Genomic DNA, 18,530 nt, shown 5'->3' on the forward strand with positions numbered 1-18,530 from the left:
CTTCCAATGAATCTTCCAAACCTGGGATCACATCCAAGTCTCCCACACTGCAGGTGGTTTCTTTAGCATCTGAGCCATGAGGGAAGCCCACTGAGCCATCAAGGAAGGCCATTATTCCAATTAGCGGAACTTAAATTATGCCTTCAAAAAAAGTTCCCCGTTACAGAAAATAGCCATTTTTAGTAAGCAGGGCAATTAGACAAAGTTGGAAAATTGATAAAGGGCAAATGTTCTCATATTTTTTAATAGAATAAAAGGTTTATCTTTATGACCTTAACATTGATAACTGAAAAGATATTAAATTTCTTTCCATTTCCCAACCTTGCAATACTTTTTTACTACTAAACATCTAGAAAAAGTATTTCCTCTGAAGGTAATACATTTGTCTTTTCCCTTTCATCCTGTTCATCCTTTTGGTCATTTTCTACCCCCCCAAAAAAACCCTCCATGCCCCCCTCCTCAAATTGAGTTAGGTAACACCCAAATATGCTCTGAACTTTCTCCAGTCTGACTTATAGTTCATCCTGCACCATCAACGAATCTGTTAATTCTCTCAACACCTGGACTTTAAATATGGACTTTAAATTGCTGTAGCCTCAATCTGCAATAGGGAAGATCAATAACTTTATTTAACAAAGAATGAAAAAAAAAAAGAAATCACCAGTCTTTCAAAGTTTTGTGTGATGTCTTCCATTATCCAAGCAAACAAGGGAAGAAACTTTTCACTGCCTAAGGTGAACTCCCATGAGAGCTGCCTCAATATGAACCACACTAACCAGGCCTGTGGTCAGAAGTTCAGTTAGAGATATCACAAGTCATTAGAAGACCATCTAAAAGTCAAGCTACTGAAGCTGAAACAAATTGAGAGTACATTCACCAACTCTGTACTTCCCTCCAGCTCTCTCTTCCTGTGTAAACATGTCCTCTTCTCTATTCAACATTGTCCAAGATCAATTTTATAAGTGCTACTTGAGAAAGCTATATGCAGGTCAGGAAGCAGCAGTTAGAACTAGACATGGAACAACAGACTAGTTCCAAATAGGAAAAGGAGTACGTCAAGGCTGTATATTGTCACCCTGCTTATTTAACTTATATGCAGAGTACATCATGAGAAACACTGGGCTGGATGAAGCACAAGCTGGAATCAAGATTTCTGGGAGGAATACCAATTACCTCAGACATGCAGATGACACCACCCTTAAGGCAGAAAGCAAAGAACTAAAGAGCCTCTTGATGAACGTGAAAAAGGAGACTGAAAAAGTTGGCTTAAAGCTCAACATTCAGAAAACGAAGATCATGGCATCTGGTCCCATCACTTCATGGCAAATAGATGGGGAAGCGATGGAAACAGTGACAGACTTTATCTTGTTGAGCCTCCAAAATCACTGCAGATGGTGACTTCAGCCATTAAATTAAAACACGCTTGCTCCTTGGAAGAAAAGCTGTGACCAACCTAGACAGCATATTGAAAAGCAGAGACATTACTTTGCCAACAAAGGTCTGTCTAGTCAAAGCTATGGTTTTTCCAGTAGTCATGTATGGATGTGAGAGTTGGACCATAAAGAAAGCTGAGCGCCAAAGAATTGATGCTTTTGAACTGTGGTGGTGAAGATTCTTGAGAGTCCCTTGGACAGCAAGGAGATCCGACCAGTCCATCCTAAAGGAAATCAGTCCTGAATATTCATTGGAAGGACTGATGCTGAAGCTGAAACTCCAATACTTTGGCCACCTGATGTAAAGAACTGACTCATTTGAAAAGCCCCTGATGCTGGGAAAGATTGAAGGTGGGAGGAGAAGGGGACAACAGAGGATGAGATGGTTGGATGACATCACTGACTCAGTGGATGTGAATTTGAGTAAACTCCGGGAGTTGGTGATGGACAAGGAGGACTGGCTTGCTGCAGTCCATGGGGTCGCAAAGAGTTGGACACAACTGAGCGACTGAACTGAACTGAACAACTGAGTAGAAGCTTGGTTTTAGTTCTTCAGTACACCAAAGATAAATTTCCTAGCTCTGCAGTTTTCATTTAGAAATTTAAATGTTTTACCAAATCAGGGGTGAGAATAGGGAGGATGTGGGTGGTGTGGAGGGCATGCTCTGTTGTCAAATAAGTTTGGGAAACCATATATAGTCTGATAAAGTTCCCTTATAGCTCAGTTGGTAAAGAATCTGCCTGCAATGCAGGAGACCCTGCTTTAATTCCTGGGTCAGGAAGATCCCTGGAGAAGGGAAAGGCTACCCACTCCAGTGTTCTTGGGCTTCTCTTGTGGCTCAGCTGGTAAAGAATCCGCCTGCAGTGCGGGAGACCTGGGTTCAATCCCTGGGTTGGGAAGATCTCCTGGAGAAGGGAAAGGCTACCCACTCCAATATTCTGGCCTAGAGAATTCCATTGACTGTATAGTCCATGGGGTCACAGAGAGTCAGATACAACTGAGGCACTTTCACTTTCAAAGTTCTGCAATTCATGCTAGTGAAGTATAGGCTCAGTGAGTTTTCTCTGTGAAAAAACTTGCTCAGCTTTTTTTTACATAATATTTTCCAATGAGCTGCAGAAACTGTGCTATAGGAAACACCATTAATTATCTTGAGCAACACTCAGTTCAGTTCAGTTCAGTCGCTCAGTCGTGTCCAACTCTTTGCGACCCCATGAATCGCAGCACGCTAGGCCTCCCTGTCCATCACCAACTCCCGGAGTTCACTCGGACTCACGTCCATCGAGTCAGTGATGCCATCCAGCCATCTCATCCTCTGTCGTCCCCTTCTCCTCCTGTCCCCAATCCCTCCCAGCATCAGAGTCTTTTCCAATGAGTCAACTCTTCGCATGAGGTGGCCAAAGTACTGGAGTTTTAGCTTTAGCATCATTCCTTCCAAAGAAATCCCAGGGCTGATCTCCTTCAGAATGGACTGGTTGGACCTCCTTGCAGTCCAAGGGACTCAAGAGTCTTCTCCAACACCACAGTTCAAAAGCATCAATTCTTCGGCGCTCAGCCTTCTTCACAGTCCAACTCTCACATCCATACATGACCACAGGAAAAACCATAGCCTTGACTAGACAGACCTTAGTCGGCAAAGTAATGTCTCTGCTTTTGAATATACTATCTAGGTTGGTCATAACTTTCCTTCCAAGGAGTAAGCGTCTTTTAATTTCATGGCTGCAGTCACCATCTGCAGTGATTTTGGAGCCCCCCAAAATAAAGTCTGACACTGTTTCCACTGTTTCCCCATCTATTTCCCATGAAGTGATGGGACTGGATGCCATCTGCAGGCTGAGATTTTGATTTTGAATTTGATGTCAAATCATTTTCTCACTTATCTACAATTATATCTGATGTCCAGATAGGCAGATGAAATGGAAAATATTCCAGTAGCTTTTAATGGAACATGATAAATATGCTATTTAAGGATATTAAAATATGCCCCATTTCTCCTTTCTAGTATTAAACAGAAAAATAAACTCAGCTTCAGAATAGTCTGTATAAATAAGCAAAGATTATTACAGGTTTTTGCACAGATTTTCAAATTTATTTCAGAAACTCATGCAGTAATCTATTACCATTTCAACCCTCTGTACACTAGTTTATGTTTTCACCTCAGAAACCCTCCCTCTACTCTCTTACCAATCCATTGGACTCAATTTCCCTTATTCTGTAAGGGCATCAAAAAGTTAGTGAAATATTATACATTAACTATACTTCAATTTTTTAAAAAATAGAAAAGCTATATTTTATAAATATCCTTTGTATTTAAGTCCCCCCTAAACTTAAAATACAAAATTCACTAATGTGTATATGAAGTCCTCTTTCCTTTCATCTCTTGCCTTTCCTCTCCTGTTCAGGGACAAAGATATTTTCTTCCTTTTTATTCTTAGGACACTAATGAATGGCTCTATCAAGTGCTTGTGGCCACTCCATTAGTAGTGATCACATTCTGCTTCAGGGAAGTTAACTGATGTTACTGAAGAATCTCTGGAGACAATTCTCCCAGGTATATATCAAACTTTTTTTATCCAAAGGATATTTCTGCCTAACTGGCAAGTTTTACCAGGACATGGGCATTGAATAGTTCTCCTGTCTCCTTTCCCACTCTAATTCCTTTGTCTTTATATATTATTATACAAACACAAATAGCTGACTAACTTTAATCATGTTTTCCTTGTTAGTAAACTTGGTATGGCTTCTCTACCTAAGTCAGAATAAGGTATCTCAAATACAGATATGAATCTTGGTCAAAAAACTGTCAAATGTTCAGTGAGTCTTTGATGTGATTTTCAGAACCACGTGAAAGGCAGATAATTTTTATTTTCCAACCTACTTTGCTTGTAGAAAGATTGGATATGAACTGGGAGGACATTGAAGTGAAGTGAAGTGAGCTCGCTAGGTCGTGTCCAACTCTTTGCGACCCGATGGACTGTAGCTCACCAGGCTCTTCTATCCATGGGATTCTCCAGGCAAGGATACTGGAGTGGGTTGCCATTTCCTTCTCCAGGGGAACTTCCCGACCCAGGGATCGAACCCAGGTCTCCTGCATTGCGGGCAGGTGCTTTACCCTCTGAGCCACCAGGGAGGACATTATCATAAGTGAAATAGGCTAGATACAGAAGAACAAATATTATATAACACAGCTTTCAGGAAAAATATAAAATATTAGCCACCTCTCATAGAAGCAGAGAATAGTGGTTTCTAGAGACTGGAGGGTGGGGAAAACAAGGAGATATTAGTCAAAGGATACTAAGTTTCAGTTATGCAAGATGAATAAATCCGAGACATACTCTACACTGTAGTGTCTATCGTTCACAATATTGTAGGTATACTTAAATATTTGCTAAGAGGATAGATAGATCCAACCAGGCCATCATAAAGGAAATCAGTCCTGAATATTCATTGGAAGGGCTGATCCTGAAGCTGAAACTCCAATACTTTGGCCACCTGATGGGGAGAACTGACTCATTTGAAAAGACCCTGATGCTGGGAAAGGTTGAAGGCGGGAGGAAAAGGGGATGACAGAGGATGAGATGGTTGGATGGCATCACCGACTCAATGGACATGAGTTTGAGTAAGCTCCAGGAGTTGGTGATGGACAGGGTGGCCTGGCGTGCTGCAGTCCATGGGGTCACAAAGAGTCAGAAACAACTGAGCGACTGAACTGAACTGAAGAGGATAGATCTTATGTTAAGTACTTTTATTACTACTACTATTAATAATAATAAAAAGATCAGGAGTAAACTATTGGAAGTGATAGATATGTTTATGGCATGGATTATGATGATATATACTTACCTCTGAATTCATCAAGTTGTATACTTTCAATAATTACAACTTTTTGCATGTTAATCATATCTCAGAACATTTTTTTAAAGCTTGAATATAGTTTATAAAAAGTAGGAATTCATATGAAAGCCCATTTCATTTAATGTTGTTTTTTCTCCATATTACTTAGGTATATGCAATTCCTGCCTCTTCTTTGTGCCATATGTGAAATTAAAACATAGAAGGGTATTGTATTCCAGTAGTAATGTAAAAGAAGTTACTGTGCTGTTTTAACGCAGTGGAAAAAAAGCTGGGATCTTTAGAAAAGAAAGGAAAGAAAGCTTAGCTTTAATCCCTGATTTACAAACAGAACAAACTTTTAGGTTCATAGCCTTTCGCTAATCTGGATAAACCCTCTAGGCTTATAGTTTCTTTCCTATTGGATTTTCTAGACTGGAGCTTGTCTCTTTAAATCACTGCTTTTGTAGGGTGGCCATAGGAGGTGAAACCCTAATTTGGGGGCATCAGTTCATAATCATAAATGGCTAATTTAAGTGCCTTGTAAGCTGGCCTTGATGACTGTACTCCAGGTTCCCTGTTTGCAGCACCACTTGAAAGTGTCAGAAGGGAATCAGACCTGCCTGTTATTGTGAAATTGTGGCACAGGACCTATTTTTTTCCCAACGATGAACTCGTTCATCAAAGATGCCTTCTTAAATAGTAGCTAGAAAGCTGTCATCACATGGATTTCCAAGCCAGTTCACCAAATGTTGGAGCCACTAAGATTTGTCAAAAATGTTGAATCCTGATGCATTATCCAGAGATTCATTCCTGATGGGCCCATTTCAAAATCCACCAGGGCAAAGGTGAACTCTGGAGCCCTCTAAGGGTTCCAAAACATTCCCAGGACACCTACGGGGATCCTGCTGAATTACAAGCCTTGGCTCCTTAAGTAGTGGTTTTCAACCTTAGCTGCAGATTAGAATCACTGGAGAGCTTTAAACTAACACGGAGGCCTGGGTTCTTCGTGCCTTCTCTAGATTCTCCTTTAACTAGGTGGTGGTTTCCCCAGTAATCTAATATGCTCCAGTTTTGTAGCCATGTCAGGATTATCTGGGGAACTTTTGAAATTTCTGAAGCCCAGGCTGCGCCCCAAATAAATTTAATGAGAATTTTTGTGGATGGAACCTGGTATCAGTATTTTTTAAAGTTTCCCAGCTGATTACAATATTTAGTCAAGGCTGAGAAATAGAAAAATCTAGAAAAGAAATCCCTTCCACATAGATCTAAAAGGTGGCATCCTACATCCTCTTCAATTCACCTGGGTCTCTGAAAGCTCTAAAACTATAGGTTGAAGAGTTGTGATACAACTGAGTCACAAGGTAAAATGCATGATCAGATACTCTGGATTGATAAGAAATGAAAGTGATGATCAGATAAGAATCTATAAAATAAATAAGAAATACACCTGTGGCAATGAGATGTTATTAGCATTTATTAAACACCAGACACCAGTATTAGCCTAAAAACAGAGGAAGACCATAAAATGGAAAATTATTCTTAATATTAGAGTTTTCAAAGAATAGCTAATCTTTCCAAATCGAGCTATTTCCAAATAGCTGTTATTTCCAAATGTTCCATAATTTAAACCTTGGGAACTTACTTAAGGAAATGCAGGTCACCAATTCTATAGGATTCCATTTTGTCAGTAATTCTACAATTTTGGTTCAGTTCCATAGATATGTTTGTCATTGTCTGTTTTTTTAAATGAGGTTGTTGTGATTTTTTTATTTCTTACTTTGACAGTGTGAATTAACTTTTCTTTTAGGTAACCTACTAAGAACTCTTTGAAGCATAAGCAAGTTTTCCATCTTTATATTTAGAGGAGATATGTATATTTGTTAGCTACTAGCAGAGATTCTTGTTGAGCAGGAACTTATCCAAAGAATTGTTGACAATTAAATCGCTGAAGATTTTGTGGTCAAAGTCAAATCCAACAACAGTGTGTTTATTTTCTTTTTGCCAATTGTTAGGCCATATCCCATCACAGTCTAACAATCCAAAAGAGAATATTGCCAAATCACTGGCCAGTTTTCAGAATGGCTAACCCTTTTCTTACTATGGAACTTTCAATGCTTAATTGCAACAAGTGAGGCATACTTTTTCTTGAATCAATGGCTTATGACTATTAAGAATTCCTTCTCTAAAGAAACGGGAAGAGAAAAACTTTTTTAGTAATTGAATGTCAAAAGCAAGAAAATCATTCCAAGGGATTGAGTTCACATCTGTCTTTCAGGGCAGTTGTCATTTGCCCAAGTGCACTGCTGCTGTCTCTCACTTGGCACCTCAACTCCCAGCTTAAACAGCAGTTATTTGTGTCAGGTGTGGAGTGATTGCCTCTGTCTGCTGATGGGCTGCCTGGGCCAATTATCTAAATTCACCCTCTGGCCTTGTCCCCGAGTGGAAAGCTCTGACTACATCAGTGGAAGGACTGACCAGCCGTTGCCAGTCCCTTTGTGGTATTATTAATGCTCTACTTCTGCAGGGAATGTGGATTCTTATTTCATTTTGGAGGGGCATTTTGTACTTTTACTACTATTATTATTAATTCGGTTAGGTTCTAGTTTCACCTCTTAGAAGCCTACTAAAAAGCTAAATATGGTGCCACCAGAGAACAAGTTGAGAGGAGAGGCTTTCTTGCCTCCTGGGTAAGAGTAGTGTGTTATCTCAGGACCAGTTCTCCAGTGATAACTTCTCTCTCTTCCAGAGTCAGAAATGCAATTCAGCAGCTCCTTTTATAAATTCCTATTTTTACATAGCCAACTCTTGCTTATACAGTTACTAATACAAGTCTTGTTTCTGTTGGTATCCTTGGTGCATTTTTTCTGCCATTTACTCAATCTTATTTAGATATAAAATATTTCACAAGATAGCACTGTAATTAAGCCTGAAGTGAGACTCTTACAACCCAGGGTAGCTTAAATGATTTTCTCAATTCCCTAAAGATGTGAGGGGCTTCCCAGGTGGCTCAGTGGTAAATAGGCTGGCCAGTGCAGGAAACATAGATTCTATCCCTGGGTCAGGAAGATCCCCTGAAGAAGGTAATGGCAACCCACTCCAGTGTTCTTGCCTGGCAAAGTCCATGGACAGTGGAGCCTGGCAGGCTACACTCCATGGGGTCGCAAAAGAGTTGGACACGACTGAGCGACTAAACAACAACAAAAATGTGAGTGAGACATGAGTTGTCATATCCACTCCCTATCACTCCCCTTCTCTTCCTCCAACCCTCCATTCACCTGCCCCAGCCTAACACTTCTGGAAGCAGAATTATACTCCCAGATTTTTCACCTTACCTACCTACTCCAATCCATTATCTTAGCAACATGTTATAAACCACATTCCTATGAGGGAGCGGTGCTTCTGCTGGTGAAACAAGCAGTCACTCAAGATCCGTTAATATCTTTAGGTCATTTTCCCTTTCATTCAAAGCAAAGCCATGAAACTGGACTAGGGACTTTCCTATGGTAACCCAGAGAACCGCTGTTCATGTAGACGATGTCCAACTTTTCATGCCAAATTTTATCACCTGAGACATTTAAATGTATCCCACCTTAAAAGGCCTCCGAAGAACGTTCAACAATGTGTGAACGAAGTTAGGGCATCAGAACACATGAAATTCAAAGTTTAATTTTGATCTTTTCCACTTTCTGTACTTGGTATTTCAACCTAGTAGATAATCCAATTACCTTTTACTTTCTCATTTTAATGAAATAGGAAGGAAACAGCTTTTATTCATTAATTCAGTTAAGGATTGAGAGATATAAACAATAAGTTTTGTAATTTCAGTTTTTTGTTTTCTTTGACTTTTAAACAAATTCTTCTGAGCAATTTCTTTGTGCCTGGATGCAGTGGCTTCAACTTCACCTACGGCAATTTGCATTTTTTGTATGAGGCACTCAATTTTAAAATTAGTAAGGAAATAAATATTAGAATTCTATTCTATGTTATTATATAATAAGAAAATGAGTATCAGAATTCTCTTCTATGTCATTCTCTGTATATTTTTCAATGGACTACCTTAGGATTTTCTGTAGACAACAGTGAGTTAGCCTCTATTTATGAAGAAGTCTGACAGGCTTATTCTTCAGTAAGATAGCAGCAAAACTTGACAACAGTTTGGAGCCTACTGAAAGGATCCAGATGTAAGCTTCCCTTTCTAGGAGAATTTACCTGGAAGTATATACTATATATAGTATATACTATCAAGAAAGTATATACAGCCTATGAAAAAGCTTATAGAAATAAGATTATTTACATAATACATATTATTTCTTTTACTACATTGGTATTGTGACTTTCTTTCCTTCTTTCTTCTTTACTTCCTCACTTTCTTTGTTTCTTTATTTTTTACCTTAGAATTAGTGTTAGAAGTGAAATTATGTAGCATACTGGCTTTATGGTTCCTCAAGGTCAGTGCTAAACTGTGTTTCAAACTATGGGAAACTTTAGCACTTTGTGTATGTTTTAAAATACCTGAGTTTCATAGTTTCAAGAAATTTTAATACAAAATAAGACACATATATCTGAATGCATTCTTATTGTAGGTATTCCAATTTTAGATATTCTAATTGATCCCAAATAATTATGAATACTGTTCACTTTCACTGAATTTTGCATCTAATTTTTCACTTTTTCATTACTTGGTAAAAGCAGCCAAAAGGAATTAGCATATGGAAGAATTCTGCAGTGTTTAGCCTCAGTAACTTTACTACTACAATTTGAAATTAGTTCTGACAGCTCAACTTATCATTAAGATGATATTCACTTTCATCTCATTCAATAGGTATGGTAATTATATGACAATTTAGATTGTTCACATTTATGTTATATATTCTAAAGTTTAGAATAAAATAGACTGTAAGAACTAAAATGTATATTGGATCATCTGTACATATCCCACATCTTACAGATTGAAAAATGAGAATTGGAAAAAGTAAGGAGTTGTACCAGAGTCAGTCACAGGCAGGGATTGGATCTATCTGTCATAACTTCCACCTGGCCTCTGTTTTCTCCACCAAGTTCTGTTATCCATTATAAATCTCAGTAACTTTTAAATGGGCTTCCCTCATGGCTCAGATGGTAAAGAATCCTCCTGCAGTGCAGGAGACCTGGGTTCGATCTCTGGGTTGGGAAGATCCCCTGGAGAAGGGAATGGCTACCCATTCCAGTATCTTTCCTGGAGAATTTCATGGACAGAGGAGCCTGGCAGGCCACAGTCCATGGGGTCATTTATTGATATGAGCCAGATTCTTTTGCTCACATAGAAATAGCTATCCACAAAACTTTCCTCCAAATAGTTATTTCCTTAGCTAAACTTCAGTATAATCAGGACAATATTCTAGAACTAACATGATAACATTATTAATAGAGGTAATAATAACCATACTGTTAGCAATCCATTAAAATGGCCTTAACATTCTATATCAATTATAGTTTAAAAACTAGTTTCTCTCATTTTCATATTGGAAACATAATTCTCCATATTCCCATATTGGTTTATTATTAACAGTTTAGAAGCCTAAAAAACATTTATTAAATAAGCAGCAAAGTTTTAAATGTTCACTTGTAAGCCTGGCACTATGCTAAGCAAATGTTTACAGTATCACCCCCATGCATTCTTTTTCAATTAAATTTAACATATGTAACATTATAAAATGATATGTTATAACATTGTTCAAGTGCTAGTAATGCAAACAAAATTTCTTTTCACTCAGGGATTTTAAATTCTTAGTGTACATGTTCAGGTATATATTTTACTCCATAAAATTTAATACTTTTGAAATTGGTTATTAATCATAACTGCTAAATGATCAATCCGAACCTGATACATCAACATAAAAAGAATAACTGATTTTGAAGAAAATATAATTATCTACATTTGAATCATGAAATTAATGTCTCTTCCAACTCACTTTTATTTCCTCCTTCACATTTATATTTCCCTTAAGGTAACATAGAACTTTTATGGCATAGGATATGAAGATTAAAAAAATGTTAGGAGGAGCCTGGTTTTGTGCCTAGGTAAATAATTAAGCAATCAAATACAAGTTCCTATGACATGAACAGATGAGGAGACCACAGATTCCTATCTGTTTTATAGTTATATACAATTGCACAAGTAATTTAGCACAATTCAGTATTTGACACCATGGAAATATTTCTTCAAGAGAAATCAAATTATTTTTTGAAAAAAATCTTTATTTCCTCAAACTAATGATAATGCATTTTTGGTGAGCATTCACTGAGTATTTTAGTAGAGTTCCTAGTGAGCTTTGCTAGAAGACAATAAATCACATTTCAGTATAAGTAGTAATATTTATTTTTTGCTTAACATATGAGTATTTGAGCTTAGGACATGGAGAATATATTTTCAAATTGCCTTGGTTTATCAGCTCCAACTGTAATATTATTATATTTGCCCTACTCCAGGAGATATTTTTAGGAACATAGTTTATCCCAATTAAAACCCAATAGAAAATTACATTTAATTGTTTTCCAAAAAAAAGGGAAATTGAGAAAGCATGTCACTTGAAAATTGATCTTTTCACAGATTGTTAAGGCTCATAAGCTTTTCTGTAAATAAGAAAACATTACTTACTGTAATTATTCTTCATCTCTTGAGTCCCTTTGACTTTGCCTCGTTTATCAATCCTCAGATACCACTGTGTTCGACAGAAGAGTCTTCTCACTCTTATATCTCCTCCTTCCATGTAATCATAACTTCTTGTATGTCGCTCGGGGCTGGAACAGTTCACATTTGTAGCCATTTGCTCTGGAGTCATGTCATTGCAAGCTAAAGATATAGTGCCCACTAGACAGATAATGTGGAAGCATGATCTGTAGAGCAAACTTGGCAGGATCCATGTCAGTATCCATTTGCGCATTATAGTATAGTGCTCCGGGTGTTCATGAATAACATAATGAAAATTAAATCTTGAGTTGATTGTTGCTCCTAGGTCATTGACCTCTTCCTATCTGTGAACTGTAAGGAAGAGCAGTTGCACTCTCCAAATTGTTAGCCTTATCCTTTTAGTTCCTGATAGCAGTATAGGAGTCCTCCTTAAATAACTCTCTGTTGGTATATCCTTATAAAAGCAGGTTGTAATAAACTCAGTTGCTGAGATGCTGTTTGCTACTTGACTTCTGTTTGCAATGAGAGATTAAGAATGGAGAGGGAGGAGAGAGAGGAAGATGAAAAGTGTATAAATTTCAGTGGGCAAATACTATTACAACATACTGTGTAATTCTTACTGTGAAGGTACATTTAAAACAGTTTTCACAGAGGATGTCAGGGTCCTTACCACTCTATTTGTAGACTTATAAAAATTCTATATTAGTAGAGATTAATCTGAACATGATTGTACCATTCATTCCAGTCCTTATTTGATAAGAAACATCCGGCAATTTAGAGCTGTTGATTTAAATTCAGTTCTAAAGTTCCTATTAACAAAATATAAATGCTTTTTCCTAGATGTCTTTATTCTTTTACGGTTGTGGTTTGACAGTCATTTTCTTCTGAACTGCCCACAGTTCTCAAGTTAAACATCAGAATTGCTCTGGAGAACTGCAACCTTATCTTTATGCAAGCTCTATAACGTAATTACTGTAGATAATCACACGGCTCAAAAGTCTAGTAACTTTACTTTTCCCCTCAGTACTAAAACCAGAGAAATAGATAAACTACTAACAAACATTTAGCATTATTTTTAAAGACAAGTAACAGTCACTTACTTGTTCTGTTGATAACAGCTGGATACACAAGAATTCCATGTCTGTTGTCTGCCCTGTGCAACTTGAGCCTCTCTACTGTAGCTACAAACTATTTCTCAGCTGAGAAATTCTCCAGCGGAATCATAATTGTTTCCATAAATCAACAGCAGGCAAGAGGATTTTCTCTGTGTGTGTGAGCGCGTGTGAGCTTGTGTGTGTGTGTGTGGAGCCTTTTATTCGGAGCTTTTCGATAAATACCTTTGCTGACCTCATTGGAAGCAATTAAAACTTAACCAGTAAGCTGTTGAATACAACAGTGAGAATAAAAGAGGCTTGTATAGTATTCATTCAGTGGTCATGAGAGGGAGCTATGAACATGGTTTATGCTCAGATCTACAAATGGGTACCTACTTTGTAGAAACAAATCTCTGACTCTGAAGCAGTTAGAAGGGGAAACAGAATTTTTTAGGTTGTCTCATAGCAGTTGAAATAAGTTGAAAAATATTGCTTTGACCATATATGTAAAGGGATCTTTTAACAGGAAATCTTTTACATAGATTTATGAAGCATACATTGCTACTATTATTCCTTTGTGTTCAGAATGTTAGAATAAAACTCCTAATATGTATTAAGTCACACCTTAGTGTCTTCAAGAAGTATATAGCTGAGTTAAGGGGATATCTCTTCATATAGAGATATTTCAGCATTGCTTATAACTTTATGTCTTATGTTGCTAGACTGAAAGTAAGAATAACAATATTCTTGCTTGAGTTGAGCCACTAATTACCAGTATGACCTTGGACAAGTCACCTGATGTTTCTGAATCTCAGGTACTATACTTGTAAAATTAGTCTAGGTGATTCTGTGGTGCCTTGTAGTTTTAAAATTCTGTAATCTGTTACTTACCCTACTAAGATCAGGAAGAGGATACATACTTTTAAAATTATTATTCTTAAAAATTAAAAATACAGAAAAATTTATATGGTTTTATATTGGTTATCAATGGTTGACTCTTGTCCTCAGTAAGAACACTGATGCAATAAATATATGTTCATTTAAAGATGGAATTTTAAGAGGTATAGCTCATGTAAAAAAAAGAATGCTATTTTACTTTCCACCATGAGTTATTCTCCCCTTTTTTAACATGTATATATTAGTTTCCTGTTCTAGCATGTATTTTTTAGTATACTAGAGTTTCATTAGGTATTTGTTGCAAAATAATTGCATTGTTAATCTAAAGCAATATTTACATATTAACATTCTATTTCCCATGTTAATACTCTCAGTGTGTGCACGCGCGCGCGCACACACACACACACACACACACACACACACACACTCCACTTGAAATGCACTACTTTACCACCAGGTGGTGCACGTAAACCAAATAGGAAAAGAAAATCAAGTATTTCATACATTCAATTGTATCATAAATTATAATTTACCTTTGTGTCTATGCTTTGGGGGAACAGAATCAAGAGCACAGCATAGTTTAAATTTACTCAATTACTCTTTAGGCACCAAATATGACTTTTCTAAGTTTATTAGAGCAGAAGGGGATGACCCTTCTATAATTGCCTCTGTTGAAAGCTAGATGACTACAAAATACTCCATCATGTATTTCTCTAAAAGGAGGAAGAGACAAAAAAGAAAATATGATGCTACTATGTTATAAATCATATCTCCATTAGTTTTGTAGGCAACAATAATGAACAGGGTTAGAACTCCTAGGACTCAGATATTCCTTCTAAAGAAATGAAAATTATTAACAGCTAATTTACATGTAGATATTCAAGAGCTACTAAATTCATCTGTTCCACATTGACCCTACAGATTTTATACTAAGAAATCATGGAATCAGAAAATTTGCTAATTAAGTGCTCAAGAATTAAATTCAAAAATGATGAAGAGTACTTAGTGCCTCACTTGTTGTATAAGGTTAATTATAAAATTAAAATTAGAAACAAAGTAAATATGAAATTGTAATCTGTTTACTCTAAGTTTATTATTGTTGTTGAGTCGCTGTCATGTCTGACTCTTTGTGACCCATGGACTGTAGCACGCCAGGCTTCCCTGTCCTTCACTATCTGAGTCTGTTCAAACTCATGTCCATTGAGTCAGTGATGCCATCTAACCATCTCATTCTCTGTTTCCCTCTTCTCCTCCTGCCTTCAATCTCCAAGCATCATGGTCTTTTACAGTGAGTCAGCTCTTCCCATCAGGTGACCCAAGTATTAGGGTTTCAGCTTCAGCATCAGTCCTTCCAATGAATATTCAAAGTTGATTTCCTTTAGGATGGACTGGTTGGATCTCCTTGCAGTCCAAGGGAATCTCAAGAATCTTTTCCAGCACCACAGTTCAAAAGCATCAGTTATTTGACTTTCAGCTTTCTTTTTGTCCAAATCTCTCATCTGTACATGTCTACTGGAAAAATCATAAAAACTTTGACTATACAGACCTTTGTTGGAAAGTGATGTCTCTACTTTTTAATACACTGTCTAGGTTTGCCATAGCTTTCCTTCCAAGGAGTAAGCGTCCTTTAATTTCATGGCTACAGTCACCATCCGCAATGATTTTGGAGCCCAAGAAAAGAATATCTGTTACTACTTCTACTTTTTCCCCATCTTTTTGCCATGAAGGGATAGGACTAGATGCCATGATCTTCGTTTTTTGAATGTTGGGTTTTAAACCAGCTTTTTCACTCTCCTCTTTCATCCTCTTTAGTTCCTCTTCACTTTCTGCCAGAAGAATGGCATCATCTGCATATCTGAGGTTGTGATATTTTTCCCAGCAATCTTGAGTTCATTAGATGCCATTGTACATTGTGATTTGAAAATATGAGAGCAGTAATATTAGTGAATGGATTAAATCTTAACAAGGGGATAGGTATCCTTTGATTATCAGTTTACATAATGCTTGCGTGCATGCTATCGGCCTACAACCACCACAGCCATAATGAAGAGCCTCACTTATCTCTTATTATGTTTCAAAAGGAATTATCCAGAAACAAAACTAACTTAGGTATCTCTAGATGGGGTAAACCTTCTGGTTTTTTTAAATTTCATACTAGTAATAACATTAACAAGTATTTATTGTTCTTGTTTTAATGTACACATAATGACAGGCTAAGCACATAAAATACTTTACAGAAATGCTCTTTTGTTTTTTCCAATTTGAGTTAACTTCATTTTTAATTGGAAACATCTCTCTCTCTTGAGCTTTAAACTTGTAAAGCAAAGGATTAAATTTGTAAAACAAAGAATTCTTGCATCTATTTCTAAAAGTTCACTTTTTAAAAAACTGTTCTTAGCAAGTAGAGATTAGTACCTGGGATTCTTCAAAAAAGAAACAGTGCTAATACTTGCCTACTTTGATTTGGTGATAGACTATATGAAAAGAATACAAATAATCTATTTCAGTAAATATCATAAAAACATAGGTAGTTGTTAAAGTAATGATTAACCTTCTAGTTTTGCTTAGGCAACTTCCATTATGTCCTTATTTCAAAAAGAGGTAAATGATAGAAAATATTTTTGTTTAATGAATTTTGCATTCTAGTCAGTAATTTTAAAACTATGTCACATTCATAAGTATGTATAATATAATTAATAGGAGGGAACATCATTAAATATATTCATTCTTTTACATTTTTATATTCTATCCTGTTCCACATCCTCCGAGTTCCCATCCTTTCCCTATAGGTAATCATTGTTATTACCTATATTTAGTTTCTGGTGTATCTTTCCAGAATTTTGTATGCATATATAGGCAAACTGAATACATATGTGTGTATACATTGTTACTTGTTCTCTTTTTATGGAGAAAGCATATCATACACAATGTTCTGCATGTTGCATTTTTTACTTAATGAAAAAAAAGAAAATCTTCCCATCTCAGTATTTAGAAAATACCTCATTGTTTTTTACAACTGCGCAGTACCCCATTGAATGAATATATCACAATGTATTTGACTAGCTTCCTGTTGTTGAACAATTAATTTATTTCCAGTCTTTTTCTATTACCAAAAAAATGACACAATGAATAAAATTATAAACGTATCGTTTGAATGGATATTGCCAGTTTACTCTCCACAGAAGTTGAACTAGTTTTATAGTCTCACTCACAGTATATATAGTGCCTGCTCAGTATAGTGTATTGTCAAACATTGGGGGTTTTGGTAATCTGACAGATGAAAAAAGCATTTTATTGTTTTTTCTTGCATTTCTCATTTTATGAAAGCAAGTGTCTGTCATGGACAAGTACTATAAAGTACACAGTGCTATGAGTGTCTGCCATAAGTGGCAATAGGAAACTTTCCTGTGATAATGCCAGCAGAGCTGCAGTTTAACGGATGAGAGGAAGTTCTTTCAACCAGGAAACACCAGTGGGCTCTAGGAGAGAGAATGAGAAGGACTTTGGTATGTAAAAGAGCTGGAGAGGCAAGCAGGGTCCTGGTGGGCCAAGTCAGAGTTTGGTCTTTATCCTAAGAGCAACAGGAGGCCATTATGGTATGATAATCAGAAGAGTGACATGATCGTAATTGTACTCTATGCCTCTATTCTGACCCACACTAATTTAATTTCTGCCAGGAGAATAAGTTTAAGAAATACAAAATTGTGTTCCTTTATCCTATTTTTTCTGTTATTCATATTTTCAAAAAGATACCCAAACTTTGTGATTGAAAAGGAAAGATGGAGGAGAAGAAAAAGGCATATATACCTCACAACTTGGGTAAAGCCCAAGTCTGCTCCATAGGGTTGCGCTAAACGCCCTGAAAAGAAGTGGAACATCGAAGTGTCTTTGAAAAGAATGCCAGAGAAGGTGGTCCATAGATGAGGCAGCATAGAGGAAAATCTACTTGGGGAGCCACAGCCTGCATTTCTGGTACTACCACAGCACACAGCAGAAGCAACAAAGCTCCAAAGAGTAAAGACTGCCTATGTGTCTAAAAACAGACGGACTCATAAGCACCCCTCATAAATATTTCTCATGTTTTAAAAGACGTCTGGAAAAGCAGAGAACCCAGACCTGAAGAAACTTCGTGAGCAGTCAGTAGACACCTGCAAGTAACTAGAGCAGACAAAGGCCACAACAACTAAGTCCCTTGTCTTGGGCCTGAATTCTGTCTCATCTTGAAACAGAGGAGGGAACCCAAGAATAGTTGGCATAAGTTTCTACTAACCCGTGGTGAGAGGTAAGGGGGGTGAAATTCTCAAAGCTGAAGCCAGGATCATTTATAAGGTTATATGTTACCCCTTGCATATTTGAAATTGTGATCCAAGATGTATTTCTGCTACATTCTCATCACTATCACCAAATTATGGATTTATTTTCATCTTTTATTCTGTCAGTCCCATTTCATCAATTCAGCCTCAACTGTGGATCATGCCATTCAACCAGTATTACTCACTTCCTTAGTTCATTCACTTAACTATTTATCAAAGAGTTATTTGGTGCCAGATGTTTTCCCAGACTTTCGGAGGTACAGTGAGTATTCTAGAAGTGGTCTTTGC

The 18,530-nt window shown here is 37.0% G+C and overlaps 2 protein-coding genes across 5 annotated transcripts in view; one reads left to right on the top strand and one right to left on the bottom strand.

The window, feature by feature from the left end:
• The window catches only part of FGF7 (fibroblast growth factor 7), a 62,995-nt gene extending 49,537 nt beyond the window's left edge, over positions 1-13,458 (bottom strand). The window contains exons 1-2 of the mRNA XM_069596602.1: positions 13,039-13,458; positions 11,906-12,450 (exon numbers count right to left, since the gene is read on the bottom strand). Of these exons, the coding sequence (XP_069452703.1) occupies positions 11,906-12,191 (286 nt within the window). The 5' untranslated portion in view covers positions 12,192-12,450; positions 13,039-13,458. The remainder of the gene's footprint in view (positions 1-11,905; positions 12,451-13,038) is intronic.
• FAM227B (family with sequence similarity 227 member B) overlaps positions 1-18,530 on the top strand; it is a 213,772-nt gene that overhangs the window by 135,710 nt on the left and 59,532 nt on the right. The gene's annotated exons all lie outside the window — the stretch shown is intronic.

This window comes from Ovis canadensis, chromosome 7 (assembly GCF_042477335.2).
Source record: "Ovis canadensis isolate MfBH-ARS-UI-01 breed Bighorn chromosome 7, ARS-UI_OviCan_v2, whole genome shotgun sequence".
Lineage (NCBI taxonomy): Eukaryota > Metazoa > Chordata > Mammalia > Artiodactyla > Bovidae > Ovis > Ovis canadensis.